The sequence below is a fragment of the Pelmatolapia mariae genome, linkage group LG10_11 (genome assembly GCF_036321145.2).
Source record: "Pelmatolapia mariae isolate MD_Pm_ZW linkage group LG10_11, Pm_UMD_F_2, whole genome shotgun sequence".
Classification (NCBI taxonomy): domain Eukaryota; kingdom Metazoa; phylum Chordata; class Actinopteri; order Cichliformes; family Cichlidae; genus Pelmatolapia; species Pelmatolapia mariae.
In genome coordinates this window covers 68,069,543-68,088,863 of record NC_086236.1, presented here as the reverse complement: position 1 = coordinate 68,088,863, position 19,321 = coordinate 68,069,543, and the positions used below count along the sequence as shown (strand labels likewise).

Sequence of the window (19,321 nt, the reverse complement as noted above, 5' to 3'; positions counted from 1 at the left end):
AGACGTTAGTGGAAAAAAATTCCACTATTTACCAACTGACGGCTGAACGTGTCAGTCGGTAAGAGTCATGTCGAGAACGTTACTTCTATGTTTGAGGTCAGTTGGGAGGTTCTCTGTGATTGGTTTACTGGCAAGAACTGGCACATACTCATTCTGAAAATGAAGTGCAATGTTTCATTATGATTTACGGTATAAATGGCATGTTACACCGAAATTGAGTGCAACACTCATTTGGTGGTGTGTCAAAAATGTATATATGACGTGTATATAAACCCTAGTATAAAAAAAGAGAAAGCTGTCATTGGTGCGAGGAAACATAACAAGCAAAGCGTGTTTTGCTGCGTTTCGTCAGGGCTGAATGATCTCATGGATGTCCAGTAGGTAATTAGTTGCTGTAGCATGGCATGGATAGTGTCGGTTTGCATAGAGGGTAAAAGCATTTTTTTTTTCAGTCAGTGGAACAGTAATTGTATAGCATCCAATAATGGCTGCAAAGGTTTTTATATGCTGGAATAGATCTGGAGGTTTCCCGGTAAGCCCATCTGTGTTGGAGGGAAATGTCCATCTTTATCTAGAAGATTGTATCTGACTGACTGTCTGGAGGTTGTCGCTGACTGTACAAATTCTGACTTTCCTACAGCAGGTTAACAAGCTGTGAGTGTCATAGTAGGCACAGATGTTCTGCTGAATTATAACAAATAGTATCGCAGCGATCGCTCTCGATGATCAGTCACTGTCATTGTTACAAATTTAGGTTACAGTTTTCTTACAGCTGTCGAGACATTGTCTTGTCTGAGTCTCCCCGAGATCATCACCTCCCCCCTGCAGGGCACCCCCAAATCCCTTCCATTCTCTAGTCCTGTAATCCCTAATCCCAGCTCCTCACCATTCAGAGACATTAGTGAATTATTCTTTTAATCCAAAGAGGGAGCGGCAGCAAAGCAGCTTTCTGCATGACTCAACAAGCCACCCTCGGATGAAGTAATCGACCAAAGGATAAGGATACAGCCAATCATGCCTCGTTTTGATTTGTTTCACTAGCCAGCCTCCTTGAGCCCACTCTGTTCGTAATGGCAAATAAGCTCCGTGTGTGAAGTCACTGTGTGGATCACTGGTTTGTGAAACTTAAATTCTCTGGAAAGCGCAAACAGGACCAGCTGAATCATTATTGAATATGTATGTAGTTAATTAACAACAGATGTTGCATTTCCTTCAGTTTTTTTTGTTATGTTGCCAATATTTGTGTTTTTAGTTGATCAGGTTTTCACTTTTTTTTTTTTTTTAACTGTATAGTTCCCATGATCTGATTTTAAGCCTCTTCCTGGTGATAGGCAGAGTACATTGGTGTTAGATACCTATAAAGCATTCACTTTGTGCTGCTTTGCTTACAGGGCCAGGTCACATACAAAAAGATGGTGATGTTTTCACTGATCTGTTCCCAACCCCTGTTTCAGTCCCTTGATGGTTTAATATTTCATAGTAATAGTTCTGATGTCACGGCTTATTTGGGATCAGCATTTTTCTTCTATTTCTGGATGCACACAAGTTTTTTTTTTATAGCTAAGGCTGTTTCACAAGCCAGGTCATAAAGGGGAGCTTTATTTAAGGCAAAGTTAGTGTGTGAGGTGAAAAAGATAGTTTCCACCTTTTGGATGTTGATTTGGCTTCTTTATCAGCACAGTTCATCTCATCAAGGTTATTTAACTGCCTTAAAAGCTTTCTGATTGTCAGATGTAAAAATCTCTAAGCAGGTATGCTGCATATAACATGTAACATGGTGGTCATTAAACCCACTGTTACATTGGAATTTAGAGGAACTAGACTGGTAATAGGAGTCTTAGAGCACAGCTTTCTCTGATGTTGGTACACAGTGAGAGACTCGTTGGTCCAGATGATAACAAAAGAAATTTTAAAACTGCAGTGTTAGCTTTAAATTAATAATCTGTGGTAACTGCAGCCGGATTAACCTGTTGGGGGTCCATCAGCACAAATTTCCTGTTGGGCCTCTTTTGTTATAATTCAATTAAGGACCACTTAGTGTAGGAATACATGTAGAGCACAGAGCTTTATAATGAGCTAATAAAAATGGGGTTATTTGCTGAAGTTGTGACAAAGTGGTTCAAATATTTGTGAATTAAATCATCCAAAAATCAAAACATGCTCAGAGGGTTTGGGGCTTTCGGGATCCTCGGGGAATTGAGGTTATCATCACCTTTTAGTCAGCAGTACAAACATATCAAAAAAAGGAATATTAACATAGTTTTATCATTGTTTTGTTTTTTCAAGTGTATTTTATGGAATTTCTCAAACACTGTTAAATAATGCAGTCACTCAGCGTCAGTATTACACATTTTAGGTCCTACAAGTCAAAGCAGCTATGTTTCATAGAAATAGGTTAATTGGAGGGTTAAAAGGTTTTTAATGATGCAAATTTGTCTCTTTTCGAGAGCTAAATTGTTTTCACCTCATTAAACTCTATGTTTCATTCAAACGGTACTGAAGCATGACGCTGCTCACAGTTTCACAAAAAATTCATGCATAATGGTAAACCCCAGTGTTTACAATCATATCACCTTCATGGCTTGAATATTCATAATGCAGAGTGATATTTATGTAAGGCGGTGTTTCCCATGGGCCACTTTTCAAATGCTAACAGAATCGATTGACAGCTTTGGCTGCAGTTCACATAGACCCGCTATAGATGTAGTAATGAGTGAATAAGAGTTAAAGGGGGCTAAATGGCTAAATTGCTTACACCTGCTTTTGACAGAAGAACTGTATTTTATTTTAGTTTTTGCAGTGTTGATCATATGATTAAACTGAAATGAAATAATACAGATGTTCATTTGTTTTTTCTTGCAGTGAAGCGGATTTTGCTGAGAGAAAAGGTTGCACTCTGCTAATGTGGAATTGTGACTTATTAACTTGAAGGCACCTTTTTTTCAAATGATGACTACAAGAGATGCTATTGGTAGTTAAATCACACCAGAAACTTAGGCTGTGCAAGAGAAGCAACTTAGGTGGTCAAAAATGATGTCTGTCAGATGGCTTCTGATCAAGTATTGTGTGAAATTAAAATGCAAAATACCAAAAAGTAGCTTGTAGTGCTGTCACCAAATGCTACTTAGCAAAAACTTTTTACTACATTTTAAACCCACATAAAAAATTAACAAACTCAACCACATTCCTTGTCTCTGAACTGAAAACTAAAAGTATTAGAATTTTCTTTTTTTAGATCATCGATTTTACACTTTTGGGCTACTTCACTCTGGATGATTTTGCAAGTGGCGTCTTCCAGAGAGTTCAGAAAGTGGCAATTCTTTGCTATTCCAAAATTCCCTTCTGTTTACTTTACACCTCTTTCTGTGTCTTTGCAGGAAACGCTGTTGGGATCAATGTCACTGAGCCGGATAGTGCGTCCAATGTCACCTCCCTGCTTAACGAAGAGGAAGGGCCAATCAAAGTCAACAAAATTGTTGCTGTGGTAACTGGAATAAATAGCCCAGCCACCCCTGAGCCAGTCAGCACTGTGACCCCAAGGGCCGGCCGTATCCCCCGTGGCGGCGAGGAGGAAGAGCAGAGTAGTGGCATGTTTGGTGAAACGGTGGTTTCCACAGTAGAGGATGCCAGTGTGGCTACTCCACCACAGCTCAGCCCCGACTCAGCTGAGACGGAGCATCTGTTGCCTAGCAACCCACGCAAACAGGGAGTTGACGAGGGCAAGGAGGAGGAGGATGATGAAGAGGAGCGTCAGCCACACACTGACCCACCTTGGATCCATGCCAAGGACACAGCTGTGTTCGACCTGGACCGCCTTTTCACCACAACCGCTGCCCCACCCCCAGCCGCCACTAACCCCTCCAACCCTGATGTCCTCCACGTGGACTTCTTTGACCCCTCTTCTCGTGGGCGCAACCTAGACCTCGCCCCCGCCTCACCTTCATCACTGGCCCATGAGCTGCAAGGCGGCGACACAACCTCCTGGGCAATGCCAGATACTTACGACTATCTTACACCCTATGACGACGGTGTGTCCCCCACTGCTGATGAGTACACCTACAGCACCACAACTGATGCTTATGACACCGATGAAGATCTCCGACTTGCTGCTGGGTCTCCTGCTCGTTCCAAGCCACAGCTTCCCGGGTCTGGCTCATTCTTCCCTGGGGGGTCATTTCCTGGTGTGAGAGCTCCAGTACCAAAAGACCCTGTGGTAGCCCCTCCAGCTGCCTTACCAAATGGATGCCGTGTGGGCTACCAGATGATAAACGGAAGTTGCCGCTCGCAGTGTGACATGCTGCCCAACTATTGCTTCAATGGAGGACAGTGTTACCAGCTGGATGGCGTGGAGGTTTTCTGCAGGTATGACACATGATGATCACTCAGTCACACCAGCCTATACAAACACTATATGAAACAAGACCAAACCACTCAGCAGGTTCTGTTAGTGTGCTTTAACCTGCCTCAAAAATATCACCCACTTAATACAAATGTAGTTGTGTGAGGCTTTAACAGGTTAACTTATTTGCGGCTGTGTTAAAAATAAACAAATAAATGTGTTATCTGATAGGCTGAATGGAGCTTCAGCAAACTTCTGATTTCGTTTTCTGCTTTTTGGTTAGCAACATGTGGAAAAGCTCAGAAACAAAATAAAAAACAGTGCATTTTAAGAGCGTTTTATGAGGGAATGGCCCCCCATTTGCCAGACTTCATGCCTGAGATTTGGTTTCTCTTTGTGAGAGCTGGACTTTGCACAGACTCTAATAAACAGGATTTTATGAACACACATGCATAAAGTTGAAGGCAAAGTTTTGTAAACACATACAAAGACTCTCTCGGATGTATATAACAAACTGTAAATTAGATGCTGTCTTAAATTTAGGATCTCATATTTAGGACCAGTTCTGTGCCATTACATTACGACTAGCCTCTCGGGCATCAGCTACACGCTGCATTAATAACTTTCCTCGGGACTCAGTCCAATGGGGTTGCTGTGGAGGCGAATCTAGGTGGAGGTCAAAAGTCAAACGGATTAAGTGCATCATTTATGAAAATTTAATGTAAGCCACGGAGCATTTTCAGGTCAATGTGAGCACTGAACGTCAACTATCAGAGAGCATCTGTGGATCAAAACATTGCCTTGTGGTCCTGTCCACATTCAGATGAGGGCAAAATCATTTCACATTTAAAATGACTGAGTTCTGAATGGTAAGATTCATTCCAGCCCCGGCTTTGTGAACCAAACTAAGGGTTTGCTTTTCAGAAAACAAAACTGACTTTTGAAAAACACAGACAACTGTTCACAGCCCTCACTCCAGCTCTGAAAGGCTTTCTAGGATCCTCAAAGAGTCTCAATTAACATGTTGATTAAAACAAAAACATAAGGTAAGGCTTTGGTGTTTGTGCTGTTACACACAGCTCCGGAGACTGGAGAAATTGGAGTAACGATGATATAGATCACACAGCTGTCAACTAGGAGACCACATCATGTCCCTTGTGGGAGTTTTGGTTTAGTTTTGTTTTCACTTTAGCTTTCATAGTTTGGTCAGAATCAGGCACTAAAACTATTTGGTTATGATTAAGAAAATAAATTGCGGTTTGTTTTAGAGAAGGCAAGTTCACAAAAATGCATTAAAACTTGACACTGGACTGAGATCAGCTGATATGCAACACTGCAGCTGTGGTATGCTTGGGTTTATACAACTCAACAAAGGCATTACCACAACCCAATCACTGCTATTATTATATTATTTATAGTGCAGCTCAAACTTAATATACTTTAATCATACAATTTATCCTACAGAATTATTTTCACTGTATTTATACCCGCATTGTGCACCTACTTTTTCATCTTTATATTATTAAGTATTTTTCAGTATGCAATAAATGAAGTCTTTGAGGCTGTTGATCACCTAATATTTTATTTTAATTTTTATTATATTATATGTTATTATTTATCCATTTATTTGAAAACCAAATACTTAACTATTCACGCATCTTAACACGGGTACATTTAGTAATGCTGCTGTACTTGGTGGGCCAGGTGGACCCTCATCAGCACATGTTGGCTGGTACTGAGATCGGCCGATATGCAGCACTTTAGCTGTGGTAAGCTTGCATTTATGTAACTTGAAACAGGCACTATTACCGCAGCACAGTCGATGCAGCTCAAGATTAATATACTTAATTAATAATTATTAATTATTAATATGCTACATTATTAATCATGCATTATCAAATTCTCTGTGCTTACACCTACTCTGCACTGAGTATTTTCTTTCATCATGCAATAATTGTAATCATATCTTGTGCAGTTTTTGTTGCTCTTGCTTGCTTTAATCTGAGTGTACATTTAATATTTGATGAGCTAACTGCTGACACAACAGCATACTCGAACACCTCATTTTCTTAATGTGTGTATTTTATTCTGGCATTTTAAACTTACTAGCATGGGCACTAAAGTTTCTTCACTATATTTAAAGGATATACTATTTGTTACAGTCTTCATAACCATGACTGTTTCTTGATGCAGCACAGCCACTAATCTGCATCAGACTTCTCAGTTTTGAACTCTTTGATGCCTCGTTCACTCAAAGGTCAGCGTTGTCAAGGCAGCTTGCAAAAGGTTAATTGTATGAACTTTCAAAATTTGTGTGTCCATAGCTGAAGTTTAATGATTTCATCACAAAATCTTGCATTTCTCTCTTCTGCGATATGTTGAAAAACAAATAGACAAACAAAACAGAGATTCTGCGATTTGTAAGCAGTTACTAACTAAAACAGTTAAAAGGAAAAAAGCGACACCAAAACGATAATCTACCACACAAAAATCAACCACGGCACACTGATGATCTCTGATGGTGGCTCATCTGTGATTTTACACACATTTTCCCTTAATTATGAAAGGAATCAACCAATCGGTGAGGAGCTACTTCCAGTTACTGAACAGCAGCATTGATTGACATGCAAATTTATGCACTATGGTGATCAGCCCCACCACTGGAACTCAAAATATTGCTCTCATTCACACACACCAAACACACTCACAAAACTCTGTCTGCACTCCGACAAAAATGTAACATCGTGAATGAAAAGCCCAGATTTACCTGCATTAAAGTAACAAGGTCAGCGATTTATCCCCTCAGCTTACTTTATCTTAATGGACCACATCACATCTCATCAATGTGGGACTGACTGCCTTTTATCCCATTTGGTCATGACTTCTTTCTTAGCTGTTGTTTACCTCACTTTCCTGAAATACTTAAGAATTTTATTCTTTAATTTCACTGATTGTTCAATTGGGAAAATGTATTGCAGGTAGTGGTGTTGTATAAGTAAAGAAGAGACGATTGATTTAATGTCTGGTTTGAATGATGTTGCATCAAAGTTTACTTAACAGAACAAAGCCCATCCCAAGTATTTAAATTTCAAATATTTTTATATATTTTTTATTACTGAGGATGATTCAGGAATCAATCGAGTAGTCAGTATGTGGTTGATGTAAATTCAGATTTAGATGTGGTATTATGAGCTTGACGAGTTAGTCACTGCTAAATGTCACTTAGCTGTCTCTCTGGTATGGTTGCTAAGTAGACAATTAACTTTATAAACTGATCTATTTCTGGAGACTGACTGGCCATGATTATTGAACAGTATGTCTCATGATCCACAGCAGTTCACATTATGCAAAAGTGGATGGTGCACCACAGCTGTAAATCCTGGGCTGCATTGTCTCTGGACGCTCTCACCGTACTCAGTCCTTAAAGGTCATCGTTGCTTTTATGTAATGATGCTAATTCACATTTATAGTTCACCAAATTTGATCTCAATATGAAAAAAATGGGGTGAATACATATATCTATACTACAATCACGGGTGTTTCTACAAGGATACGTTCCACACATGTGCACTAGACCAGCGGTCCCCAACCTTTTTTGCGCCACGGACCGGTTTATGCCCGACTGCCTTTTCACGGACCGGCCTTTAAGGTGTCGCGGATAAATACAACAAAATACAACAAAATAAAAACAAAATAAAACTAGTGCCGGTACCGAAAAAAAGAAGATTTATTCATAACACACGTGAAAAGACACAGGAAAACCGAGTTAACGATAAAAACGATAACAAAATAACGCTGAAAACCGATAAAAACCCTGAAAACCATACATTTCACACCTGAGCCTCAACTCTCGCGGCCCGGTACCAAATGACTCACGGACCGGTACCGGTCCGAGGCCCGGGGGTTGGGGACCGCTGCACTAGACAACACGATGGCAACCTCCTGACAACAACAGGAAGTGATGCTCTGTTTTGTGATTGTCAATGTACAGTACAAACAACAGGACATAAGTATTGTACACACAACAAGCATCCAGTTTACTTTTCAGGCACATAGGCTTCCCATGTAGCCTCAGATTTTGGGCTGCACTTAGACGTCCATACAGTGGTCCATACGAACCTTCACAGGCATGAGCAGGTGTTGAAATATATGTCACACAGATGCTCAAGGACACTCAGGCATAGAAACCATGAGTTTGAGCACATGCTTTACTTCAACTTGATCAGTTCTTCTTAAAACCTGCAGTAAATTATTTGCAAAATTTTGCAGTTTTCAGTGCTAATGTGCTTAACCTACTGAAAAAAACTATTATTATATATTTTCGCAGACATCATGCAAACATCATGCAAACAAGTGTCAATTTGGCTCTCAGAGAATTACAACATAGACTTAATCTCAAGTATTTTACCTGGTTTTAGTATAGTAATTTCCAAATCAATAAAACCGAAAACCCTAAAAAAAAGCCATTACGGACCGAGCAGGACTGAAATAATCGTCTCTGTCGCATGAAATCAACAGATTACAAATATCATTGACTGAATGGGAAATGGAGCAAAGCTTACTCAGCGATGCTGAAAAACTCTTGCTAAGTGGACAGTGTGATCCAGATATTTAGGGCAGATTTTGGGCTTCAGTCAGCAGATAGTAGCACTGATGAACCTCCTGAGAGTGAGTCAGACGAGAGAGATACTGAGAGGCGTTTGACTGCTGGGCAAAAGCTCAATGTGGGTCAATAGAGCGCTGGCACAGATGAGGACCAATATGTTCCTCTGTGTGTGTGTCTGATTACACATGTGACTAAGTTTGCGTGTATGTGTCTAATTGTCAGTATGTGTGTGTGGTGTACATTTCTGTGCATGTGTGTTGGAGTTGGAGCTGGACATGGAGCCAATTCAATTACAGGGGGATGAATGATTGGACCTTTGACCCTCTGCAGTAAAACTCACGACCCTTTGAAGTGTGTTTTACTGACCTCAGGCCTGCCCATCATATCTCTTTTACAGATAGAATTACATACCTGCAGAGGCGCAAAGCTTTCAATTTTCATCATCAGTGCTTGTAGGTATGGGCTGCACTGCTGTGGTTAGCATTGTTTACTTCTTTAAGCAAGAAAATCACCTGTTCAAATGCACCAGTCCACCATCCCTTTCTGTGTGGTGTTTGCACGTTCTCCCCGTGTCTGCGTAGGTTGTCTCTTTCTCTATTCTACACTGGCTGTAGGTTAGGAGGTGACTATGAATGGTTGCTTGGTAACCTCTACCCGACTAGTGAGCCTGACCTATATAAACAGTTTAGAATATGGATGATTGCTATTGAACAGTTTCTAAATTTATACTTTTTTATTAATATTTAGCAAATAATAATAAGGCAAACTATACATTTTCACTGAATGAAGCACAGACAGAACAGCCACTGCTGGTAGAATGACTTTAAATGTGCACTCTATTGATTTTACTCATTAAAAGGGACGTCACAGCATTTGAAAACTGTTGACTGCAGCTAGATATGCTGATGCACTGTTTCACAGCACTGTTGCCTAATAACAAAGACGTCCCCCAGTTTTGATCTTGTTCCTTATCTCAGGCTAGTTTTCTGCTTTTACAGCAAAATGCTGTGGGCCTAAATTGCTGCATGTCAAATAATGCACTAATGTGTGGCACACACTAATAAATGACTGAATCATTTTTACTTTTGCGTGGTCATGGATCTAATTTCACATATTACTCAACGCAAATTTGAACAGCATCTAACAGCAGATGTCCCAGGTGGTATTCAACAATGGAAATTAAATAAACATTAACATTAACGACTTGTGTGTAATGAAAGCAGTGTTTCTGATAAAATATGTGCAATTCAGAATAGCTGGGCCTTCAGTGAAGTTCCATGACTGGGACTTATAGGATGCAGTAGTTTGATCAATACCATAGACTAAAAGTTGATATATTTTAGCCTTTTCTGCTTAGAATATCCCTTTTTTATGCTGTATATTTGTACTTCAGAGTCAAGGTCAATGTAAGGATGTAAATATATATTTTACGTGTTAAATACTGAAGATTGGAGATGTTTCATTAACAACAAAAACAGCACCAGATGGAAGTTCCTGAGAAGTTTCAGCTCCACTGCAGCCTGAGCTGTCTTGGACACACACTCACACTCGCCTGTCTGTAGCAAGCTGAGCCACCACATGTCAGAGCTGTCATTTTCTTTTCAACTAAAATCACATTTTTATTGGTCAAGTTTACTCTGTTTAAGCAAATTAGATCTTTATGTGGCCTTCAGTTTGCACATGCATTTGTGACTGCTTTCATTTTGTGAGATTTTAACTCTAAACCTCAGTCGTTATAAACATACTGCAATGTGATATCTTGTTTTTTAAGCTATCTGAGGCATCTCCGGTGCTGGCTTCCCTTGTCCTCCTGACTGATGGGATCTGACAGCATTAGTGCCATAAATTGCCTTCTCCTCTGGAGCTGCAGGACTGAAAGGACCATATTCGGAGAAACAGATGAGAAATCTGAGGGAGTGAAGAGCGAGGGTATGCATCAGGGAAAGAGAAAGAGAGGAGAGGAGAGAGTGTTTATGTTCTGCTTGTGGTAGGGAAAGCAGATTAATGGAAGGAGAAAGAAAGTGACATACAAAGGAAATCAAAAGAGTGATCAGGGGAAAACAGAGCGAGAAACTATCGGCAGGAAGTAAAAAGGAGACAGATATAAAGGGAGAAGTGGACAGAGAAAACGAGAGGAGGTGGAGGGGAAACTGACTGAGAGAATGAGTCAGAACCTTATAATGTTTGCCAGTATGGAAACGACTTGGGCGAGCCAGGTCGAGTTTACTAGTGTATGTGTGTCTGTGTGTGCGTCTTGCAGCTTGATGTAATTAAGTGAGGTTTTGAGCACCAACAGCAGTTTGCATTCATTTAAGATTTCATGATCAGATCATGGAAACACACAAAATACCCACTTAGATGCACACAAACACTCAAATGCTCTCACACACTGGATTATGGGTGCATGAGGGATCACCTCAGAGTCATAGAGCATGGGGGTCATGGAAGCAGCTCGGAGGTCAAATACACAGGAGATTTACAGCTGAGAGAAGGCCAGGGAAAAAAGACATGCACGCATTAACAGACACAGTTTGTTTTTGCCAAAAATCTTGTCTGACATAATGAATCGCTGGCTGCACACACACATACATATTCACAAATTTGTTTTTGGCCGGGTTTGTCTAGCTGCAGGTTAGCTCCGTTTCGATTATTAGCTTGTGTGTACACAGAAGTGCAAACACACAGATACATGCACGCACACGCACACACACACACACACACACACACACACACACACACACACGCACACACACACACACACGCACACACACACACACACACACAAACAAATCCAATGCAGGTTTTATTAATCTATTAATCACTGTTCAGAGTCCATCATATCTCTCTGTCTCTGTTTTGGTTTCTGCATGCTCTTATTTTGAAAGAATTGTAAAAAAAAAAAAATTAAATAGTCTCTCCTGCATTTTTTTGTGCTCTATCATAGTTTTCCCCCTTTCCACAAAATTCAACCAAATGCTCAAAAAGATGATTGAATTGCAAAAGAAGTTGTGATTTAAGAATATAATCACGACACTTTACTACAATTGAAAAAATGAAGTAAAAATGGCAAAGAAGTAAAACTGCAATTGCACACCTGCTGGGTTTTTTTTTGTTTGTTTTCTTAGCAAAAATCCAATAAAATCAAAACCATCTGCAATCATATAAACCTAAAAAAAACAAACACTGTGAGAAAATCCAGTTAGAGAGTTTAGTAGCCTGAATCAGCTGTGAGATGAAACTAATTTAATGCAGGTTTCATATGTTTATATCCCCACAAAATAGGTTTTGCTTAGAATCTTGGAGCCACAGTGCTCAATGTAGCTCAGCTAGTATGGTTAGTGCTTCATCTTAGACTCTTTAAGACATAAACATAAGGTGGGTTGGATTTGGCTGCCAAAAGTTCAAGCTATCTATTCTTATTTTCACCTATACTAACAACACTAGCTGCACTGAAATGGTCAAGTTCAGCAGAAATAAATGCTGGGTCCGATCTCCTCTCTACATTAGTGTTTGTAAGTGGATTTTGTTATCTGTTCACCAACATTTCATTTTTTCATTTCATTATTTAATTGCATTAAGATAAATCCATTTGTCAGCCTGTTTGGAAAACCCAGAGCATCGTTTGATCTAATGTACTGTATTCCTCTCAGGGTCACATACACAGGAGCTTTCAATGCACACAACCCCCACATAATTCCTATAGTTAGTGTGACACGGGACACATCTGCAAATCTGTAATTGGTTTGCAGTTTATAGTGTTGCGTGGGTGCTCTCCAGGGATACAGGGGTTTTATGTAAATAGATTTTGGTTACAATCATATCTGCAGCTCTGTGCTGAGCAACTCATTTGCAACATTAAGCAGCCTCAGTTTATTTATAATAGCAGGAAGCTGAGTACTTACAGTCAAACAACTCTGCAGAAAACGATATGTAAATGTGACAAGCCAACTGAATATGCTTAATTGGGTGTTTATATTTAGATGTTCCAAGCAGGCAAGCATATGCACCAATATATGTGCGTCCTTGCCTAGCTGTACCCTAAAATTGGAGCAACTTCGTCCAGCACAATGCCTCTAAGCAACACTGTTTCTGAAATTTTTTAAGCCGAATGTAATACATTGATCATGTTGTGACATTTCAAATCCCGTTCTGTTCTCAGTTCAAGGATTTACCTTCGCTGGATGATTGAATGGTCCAGTTTTTAACCCTCTGTGGCTGCTAATGAGGCTATAATGGTTTCATCTGCATAATGGAAGCTGATGTGGTGATATTTTATTTAAGCTGGTTTGTTTTGAATGTACTGCAGATGATGTGATGCCTCAGGGAACTCTAAGTGGATGGCTGATGAAAGACAAAAAGCATCTGACCTGAAATAATACAACAATGCACACTAATAAACCAAAGTGGCCGGGATTACAAAAACAGTGTCTCTTTGTTCATTTATCTCTTTTATTTTTTGAGTTGTTGCAGAGAGCTCCCTTCTTAATAATCGGTTTTATTTTTCATTGTCTCCCATCTGATTATCGTGTGTCTCATGTGCTTAAAACAACAGCAGAAAAGCCAGTAAGTGGTGAAAGGTGTAAACGCTTTCAGCTGCATGGTGTTGCACACAAATATCACAACAGTTTATTGAAACAGTGTAAAGTTTGGCTAAATAACCTACTCTGTTTTTTAATCAGAAACTGGTGCTCAGGTGGAGAGAAAGCAGAAGATCTAAAAACATTTATGAGTCAAATAAGTCTTTGTTACTGTTACAAGAACAGAACATAGAAAATATCCAAACTCAAGACCAACTCTTAGAGTTTACTGATTCTGTCATTGTATATGTGTATGAAAAGCTCGATATAGCTAATTCCATTGAATTGGAAATCAAAGAAACTCCACACCAATTCTTGATTGGATTGAGGTGTTTCTGACTACACAGAAAGCAGAGTCCCGAACATACAGAGGGTAAAGTCTTTGAGTGCGCTGATGAAGTCAAAGCTATTTTTCATGTACCCTACTTGATTCTAGCCCATTCAAACATATTTTCCTTGGTAAAACAAAACTAAGAAGCCGTGAACTTTTACTCTCCGTCTTCATTAAATTTCTAGTCTGATGAGATTAATCTCTGCATCCATGGTGTTTCCTCGCTCTTTCCGTCAACATTTTAAAACCAGCTCCAGTTTTATAATCCTGTCCTCTGTCTGAACCTTCCTAGAGCCCTTAGGAAAATGAGAATGTTTGTTTTTATTCAATAACAGAAACTCAAAGTTTTGTTTCAGAGCCAATATCAAAGCTTATGTTTTATAGTTTTCAGACGCAGCATGCCGTGCCCGCTCCTGTCCTCTGCTGGCCTTTAATCCTGACGTTCACCTCTTTCTGAATGACTCAGTTTTCCCTTCATACTCATTCTGGAGTTATTGCATCAGAAAATGTGTTTTGCTTCAAGGAAAACAATGTTTGAAAAAAGCACAGTTTTCATGCAAATCTGGGACTTATACTAAAATATTCAGGAAACACCCAGCTTTGCTCTCTCTTGTCATTCCAGATCCAGCTCTTTTAGATAAGACATGTTTGGTTGTTTCTCGCTCTAACCTTCCAAAGACCCTGATAAAATATGCATCTCCCCTTTGCTTGTTCTCTCCTTACTCTGCAAAATAATCACTTTCCCTTAAGGAGGGTTTTAAACAACAAAAACAGAAGAAAGCACAGGATACCAACCAAAAAATGGTCCCTAGATGAATGGCAAACAAGCATATGGGAATCCCGAGGACACCATTGCTCTTGCACAGTTCCCTGTCCTACCCTAACTTTTTCCCATTACCCCCCTCATATCTTCCATTCTCATCCTCCATTACTCCTTATTAAAGCTAGCAGGGGGTCCTATTATCCATTCTGCACTGTTGTCATCCTCTGCAAGTTAAATAAAAACTCTGTCTGCCTCACTCAGCACAGCAGGCCAGCATAATCAGGTAAATATTGAGAGGATTTGTTAGCTCTTTGTAATGTGGCTCAGGATGCCCCAAGTCTAACTCTGATATATTACTGCCGGGCTACAACGTAGTTTTAAATGCGGCTGTGGTGAGCCACGGCAAGGGAGATAATGATGGGTTAGGGAGGGAAAAAACTGTGCTGTGGGACACAAAGGGAAAGGCTGTGGGATATGTGGGAAGTTTTATAGAAGGAAGGACTGGGAATGAGGGAGGCTGGCTCTCATATCTCAGCCAAAGTGGAGTCGGGTGCTTTTGAAGGAGATTTAACAGTAAAAGTTTTTTCCTCCCTGATCAAGGGTCTTTTCCAGTTTGATTTCTCCTCTTTTCAGCTGCTGGGGACGTGAGACTTGGAGGAGGAAATTCAATCCTAAAGATTCTCTTCGAAATTCAGCCAAGAGCTTTTTCCTCCTGTGTCAACCTGTTAAGCTGTGTTCCAACAATCTTAATGGAGGAAGCCGGAGTCATTCTTGCTGTCAACACATCCCACGAAAACAATGGAATTAGCTGTTAGTTCAGCTTTCAGTCATTTCTTTTTACTTTTCTACCTTCTTTCTCAATTACAAACTAATTGATTCCAAGTGCAATCAAAATTTAAAAACAGGCTTTTATTTAGTACTTAATAATTACTTGTGATGCTTTGAAGTCTTGATGGCATGAATTTTCTCAGTTGGTCCTTTTCATGGTTCCTAACCCAACAGTAACAAAAATGACATCAGCTGACTGCAGGATTTCATGGGTTTCTGTATTGGCTTGATTGGCAAAGACCTTCCTCTCTCAGAGTAAGTCTTTCAGATACTTTACACAATGGATATAAGAGAAATGTTGCTATTTGCTTAGTTCTTCTGTTTCAAGATCAGAATTTAAACTAAAATCTCCTTAAAGTTCCTGGAGGATATCTTGTGTCACAGAGTCATTATTTACATCACAGAGTGAGCCCCGTTCTCAATCCCAGGTCATCAAATACTGACGTCTCTGAGATAGACACAGGCACTGGTGCCTAAATTAATAGCTCTCTTCGACAGCATGTCTCTGTGTCCTTCCCCTCAACCCCAACTAGCCCGCCCCTCCCTGAGCCTCGCTGCTACTGCTGGAGGTTTCTTCCTTTAAAAAGGAGTTTTCCTTTCCCACTTTTACCAAAATCTTGGTTCTACCTAAATAGAATTGAACTGAATTGAATTGAAAGATGAGTTGTAGCAACAATGCAATAAGTGTCCTAGTCCTAGTCCTGGTTATTATTAAAGAATATTATTAATAATAATATTGCTCTCCTTGTTCCTTTGTCATTATTGTTAATGTGTCATTTAAGCCTTAAATGTGTGGCTAAAACCTAGCAAAAAGTGAACTGAAAAACCTCAAAGGAGGGAGAGCAACTGCAGCCCCTTGGTTGATGAACTTTGTCCCGTTTTCAAACATAATTATTAATTATTGGTATTCAATATCAGCACAGCCAGTGCATCAAAGCACCAATGCCAAAGGACACCTTGCTTGTATCCTTGTCCTAGCAGCTTCTGATACAACGTGTAAAATATTTGATGGGCTACAATGGGAATGTGTTGGCAGAAGAGTGAGTGCATAATAACAAGTGTTAGCATGGTAACACACTAAATTAAAATGATTGATTATTGATGAATTTGTCTCAGTTGGAGTTTTGGAGACACGCTGAGCTGTAAATTTAAATTCTGTTCTCTCATTTTGATGTTGATGAACTTTTGTGTATTACACGAATAAGATAGATCAGACTTTGGATACACACTCATTACAGATAAGGTCATTGCTGGCTTTCGTTTTGCTCATTCCTTTACAACTATAACAAGATTACGATATTCGACTTGGACTGCTGTGTTCAATCCTAACGTCAAACAAAAGAGTAAAAAAAAAATACAGTTGCACAAACTGAAAGGAGAGACATAATTCAGCTGGAGGCGCTTGACAAAGTGCAGGAGGAGGAGGAGGAGGAAGGAGAGACAAGAGAGATGAGGGTGGAGATGAAGGGAGAGAAAGAGAGCCACTGAACAAGAAAAGAAATCTTTAAGAAGACAAGCAGCGGGAGTGAAGAAGCAGGAGGGGGAGTGAGGGAGGGAATGGGAGAAAATAAACGGGGAACTGGCCACTAACACAGAATGGTGTCCCTCCGGACCACTCAGAGCAGATGTATGTGTCTGATGGCATGTCAGCCTCACGTCTGCTCTGTTTGCCGCTCAGCTGGGTTGCCATGGTGACTAGCACATCCTTGCTCGCCTTCTTCCTTTATGCATCCGTCCCTTTCTCCCCCACCTACACCCTCCCTCTATCCATCTTACATAAACCTCTTACTTGTATGAATGCAGAAACACTCTGAGAGTGAATGCAGTGAAGTCTGCATTTTTAAAAAAGTGATATTGGGCTTCATCGCTTCTCTTTCTTGCATATATGCCCGAACTCAAAACGTCTCCTGGCATGTTGCCAGTGTTTCCTTCAGCTGGCAAAATAAAAGCATCAAGGATTCAGGAAGGATACAGGAAGTGAGCTAGTGAAAGAAGCCTGTTTAACATGTATGGAGCTCAGTCAGAGGGTATGAGCACCACCAGCACCTTTAATCACTTTTATGGTCCTCCGTTTGTGTAGATCTGTAGATCTATGGATACAATACGTGACACAGAGAGTAGGGGAGATGTAGTGAATTCATTTATTATTGTGAGAGTCGCCCACGTTGGTGATGTGCTGACACCAGCTCCCTTAGTTATACACTCAATGTGTATAACTTACAGCACTATACACAGTGTGTTTTTGTGCTCAGTGACAACATTTCTCTTCCCAGGTGACCCGAGCTTACTCAACCTGTAAGACTTTTGTTTTTTTAACCACAACACTGAAACCTGTTTTGAAGTACATGAAAATCATTCAGATTCATTTAAATTAAATGAATTTGGTGCAGAAGATTAGGTGTATTTTTTTTTTCATTTTTATGCATTTATTTGATACATTAGTTTCTAGTTTCTAAGTCATGGAACTTTGTTTGTTTGTTTGGGGGTCATCAGGTTTTGCTACTTGTTAATAATCAGCTTTTTATTTTCCTCTCTTCATAAAAAGAACTTACAACATTAAATTTCTTTGCAACTTGAAAGATAAGACTGAAGTCAGCACTGTGACGCCATTACAGAAGGTGAATGATGTGAAAGATGATTCTAAATGTAATATATATATTAATTTGATGAAAATTTGTGTCTATGTACCATACACACAGCGTATACCTTTTCTCCAAACAACCGTGCTAATGGGCTGTGATTCACCCTGATTTCCAAAACTGGCTGCCACACAACGAGTATTAATTAAGGTTACAACATGGCCTTTTCTGAATCTAGACTCCCTGGAAGGTTTAAAATGGTTAATGCAATCATATATACCCAAATCAGAGCTGCAATTAGCTCAGCTTAGCATAACAACTGGAAACATTCAATCTAATCTACTGTCCAAATATCAGAAATACACCTAATCAACATCTGTAGAGTCATTCATTTTTAAGTTTAGATCACAGGTTGTCAAAGTTTGGATGGATCAGTGCCATTTTAGGATTGCTTGATAATAATTCACACATCAGACAAATTAAATTATGAATGGCTGCTTTTGGTCGATGATGACCATTCTTTATTCTGGGATGTAGTTTTATAAACATGAGAATGGTAGAATTTCTTTGTACAAGCTGTGACTTTAGACAAAGCCAGGGTAGCTCAGCTAAGCTAAATACCTCACAATTCTAGCTCTGTGACTTACACACACACACACACACACACACACACACACACACACACACACACACACACACACACACACACACACATTAGTTCTATTGATCTCCACATTTAACTGTTGGCAGGAAAACAAATGGGTGAAATTAATCTAGAAGTCACTGAGCATAGTTGGGATAATAAGCAAAAGTCCTTTAAGGCAAAAATGAACCTCAACTTTTTTCATCTGTATTTTTGCACTTGTGGCAGTGAGGTAGTGCCTCTCTGCAGCATCACAGTCTCATTAAGTGGTGAAATAGTCATTGCCATTTCACACGCCAAACAGTCTGTAGACAAAGCCATCTGCCCCTGTCGTTTATGTCCCCGGGCGGACACCGTACTCCGCCAAATGGCTATGAAGGGAGTCTGGGACTTGGATGGCAGCTGTGTGTGTTTTTGTGTGTGTGTGTGTGTGTGTGTCAACGTGTGTGTGTGTGCACACAATATACATCCACACATGGTTGCCCATATGTTTTGTGTTACATGTTCTAAACGCTAATATCTTTTCTGACTGTGTATGCGTGTGTTTTTGTTTGACAGCGAGTGTGTTTATAAAAAAAAATCACCTCAGGCTGTTTTTCCTTCTTCACTTTCTATTTTCAGACACACATAGTGATGACTTTGTATATTTTTCAAT

At 39.9% G+C, this 19,321-nt stretch overlaps 1 protein-coding gene across 8 annotated transcripts in view; it reads left to right on the top strand.

Moving 5' to 3' along the window:
* cspg5a (chondroitin sulfate proteoglycan 5a) overlaps positions 1–19,321 on the top strand; it is a 57,602-nt gene that overhangs the window by 17,460 nt on the left and 20,821 nt on the right. For all 8 annotated transcript variants that reach the window (XM_063485496.1, XM_063485494.1, XM_063485492.1 and 5 more), the window contains exon 2: positions 3,378–4,362. In XM_063485496.1, coding sequence (XP_063341566.1) covers positions 3,378–4,362 — 985 coding nt within the window. The remainder of the gene's footprint in view (positions 1–3,377; positions 4,363–19,321) is intronic.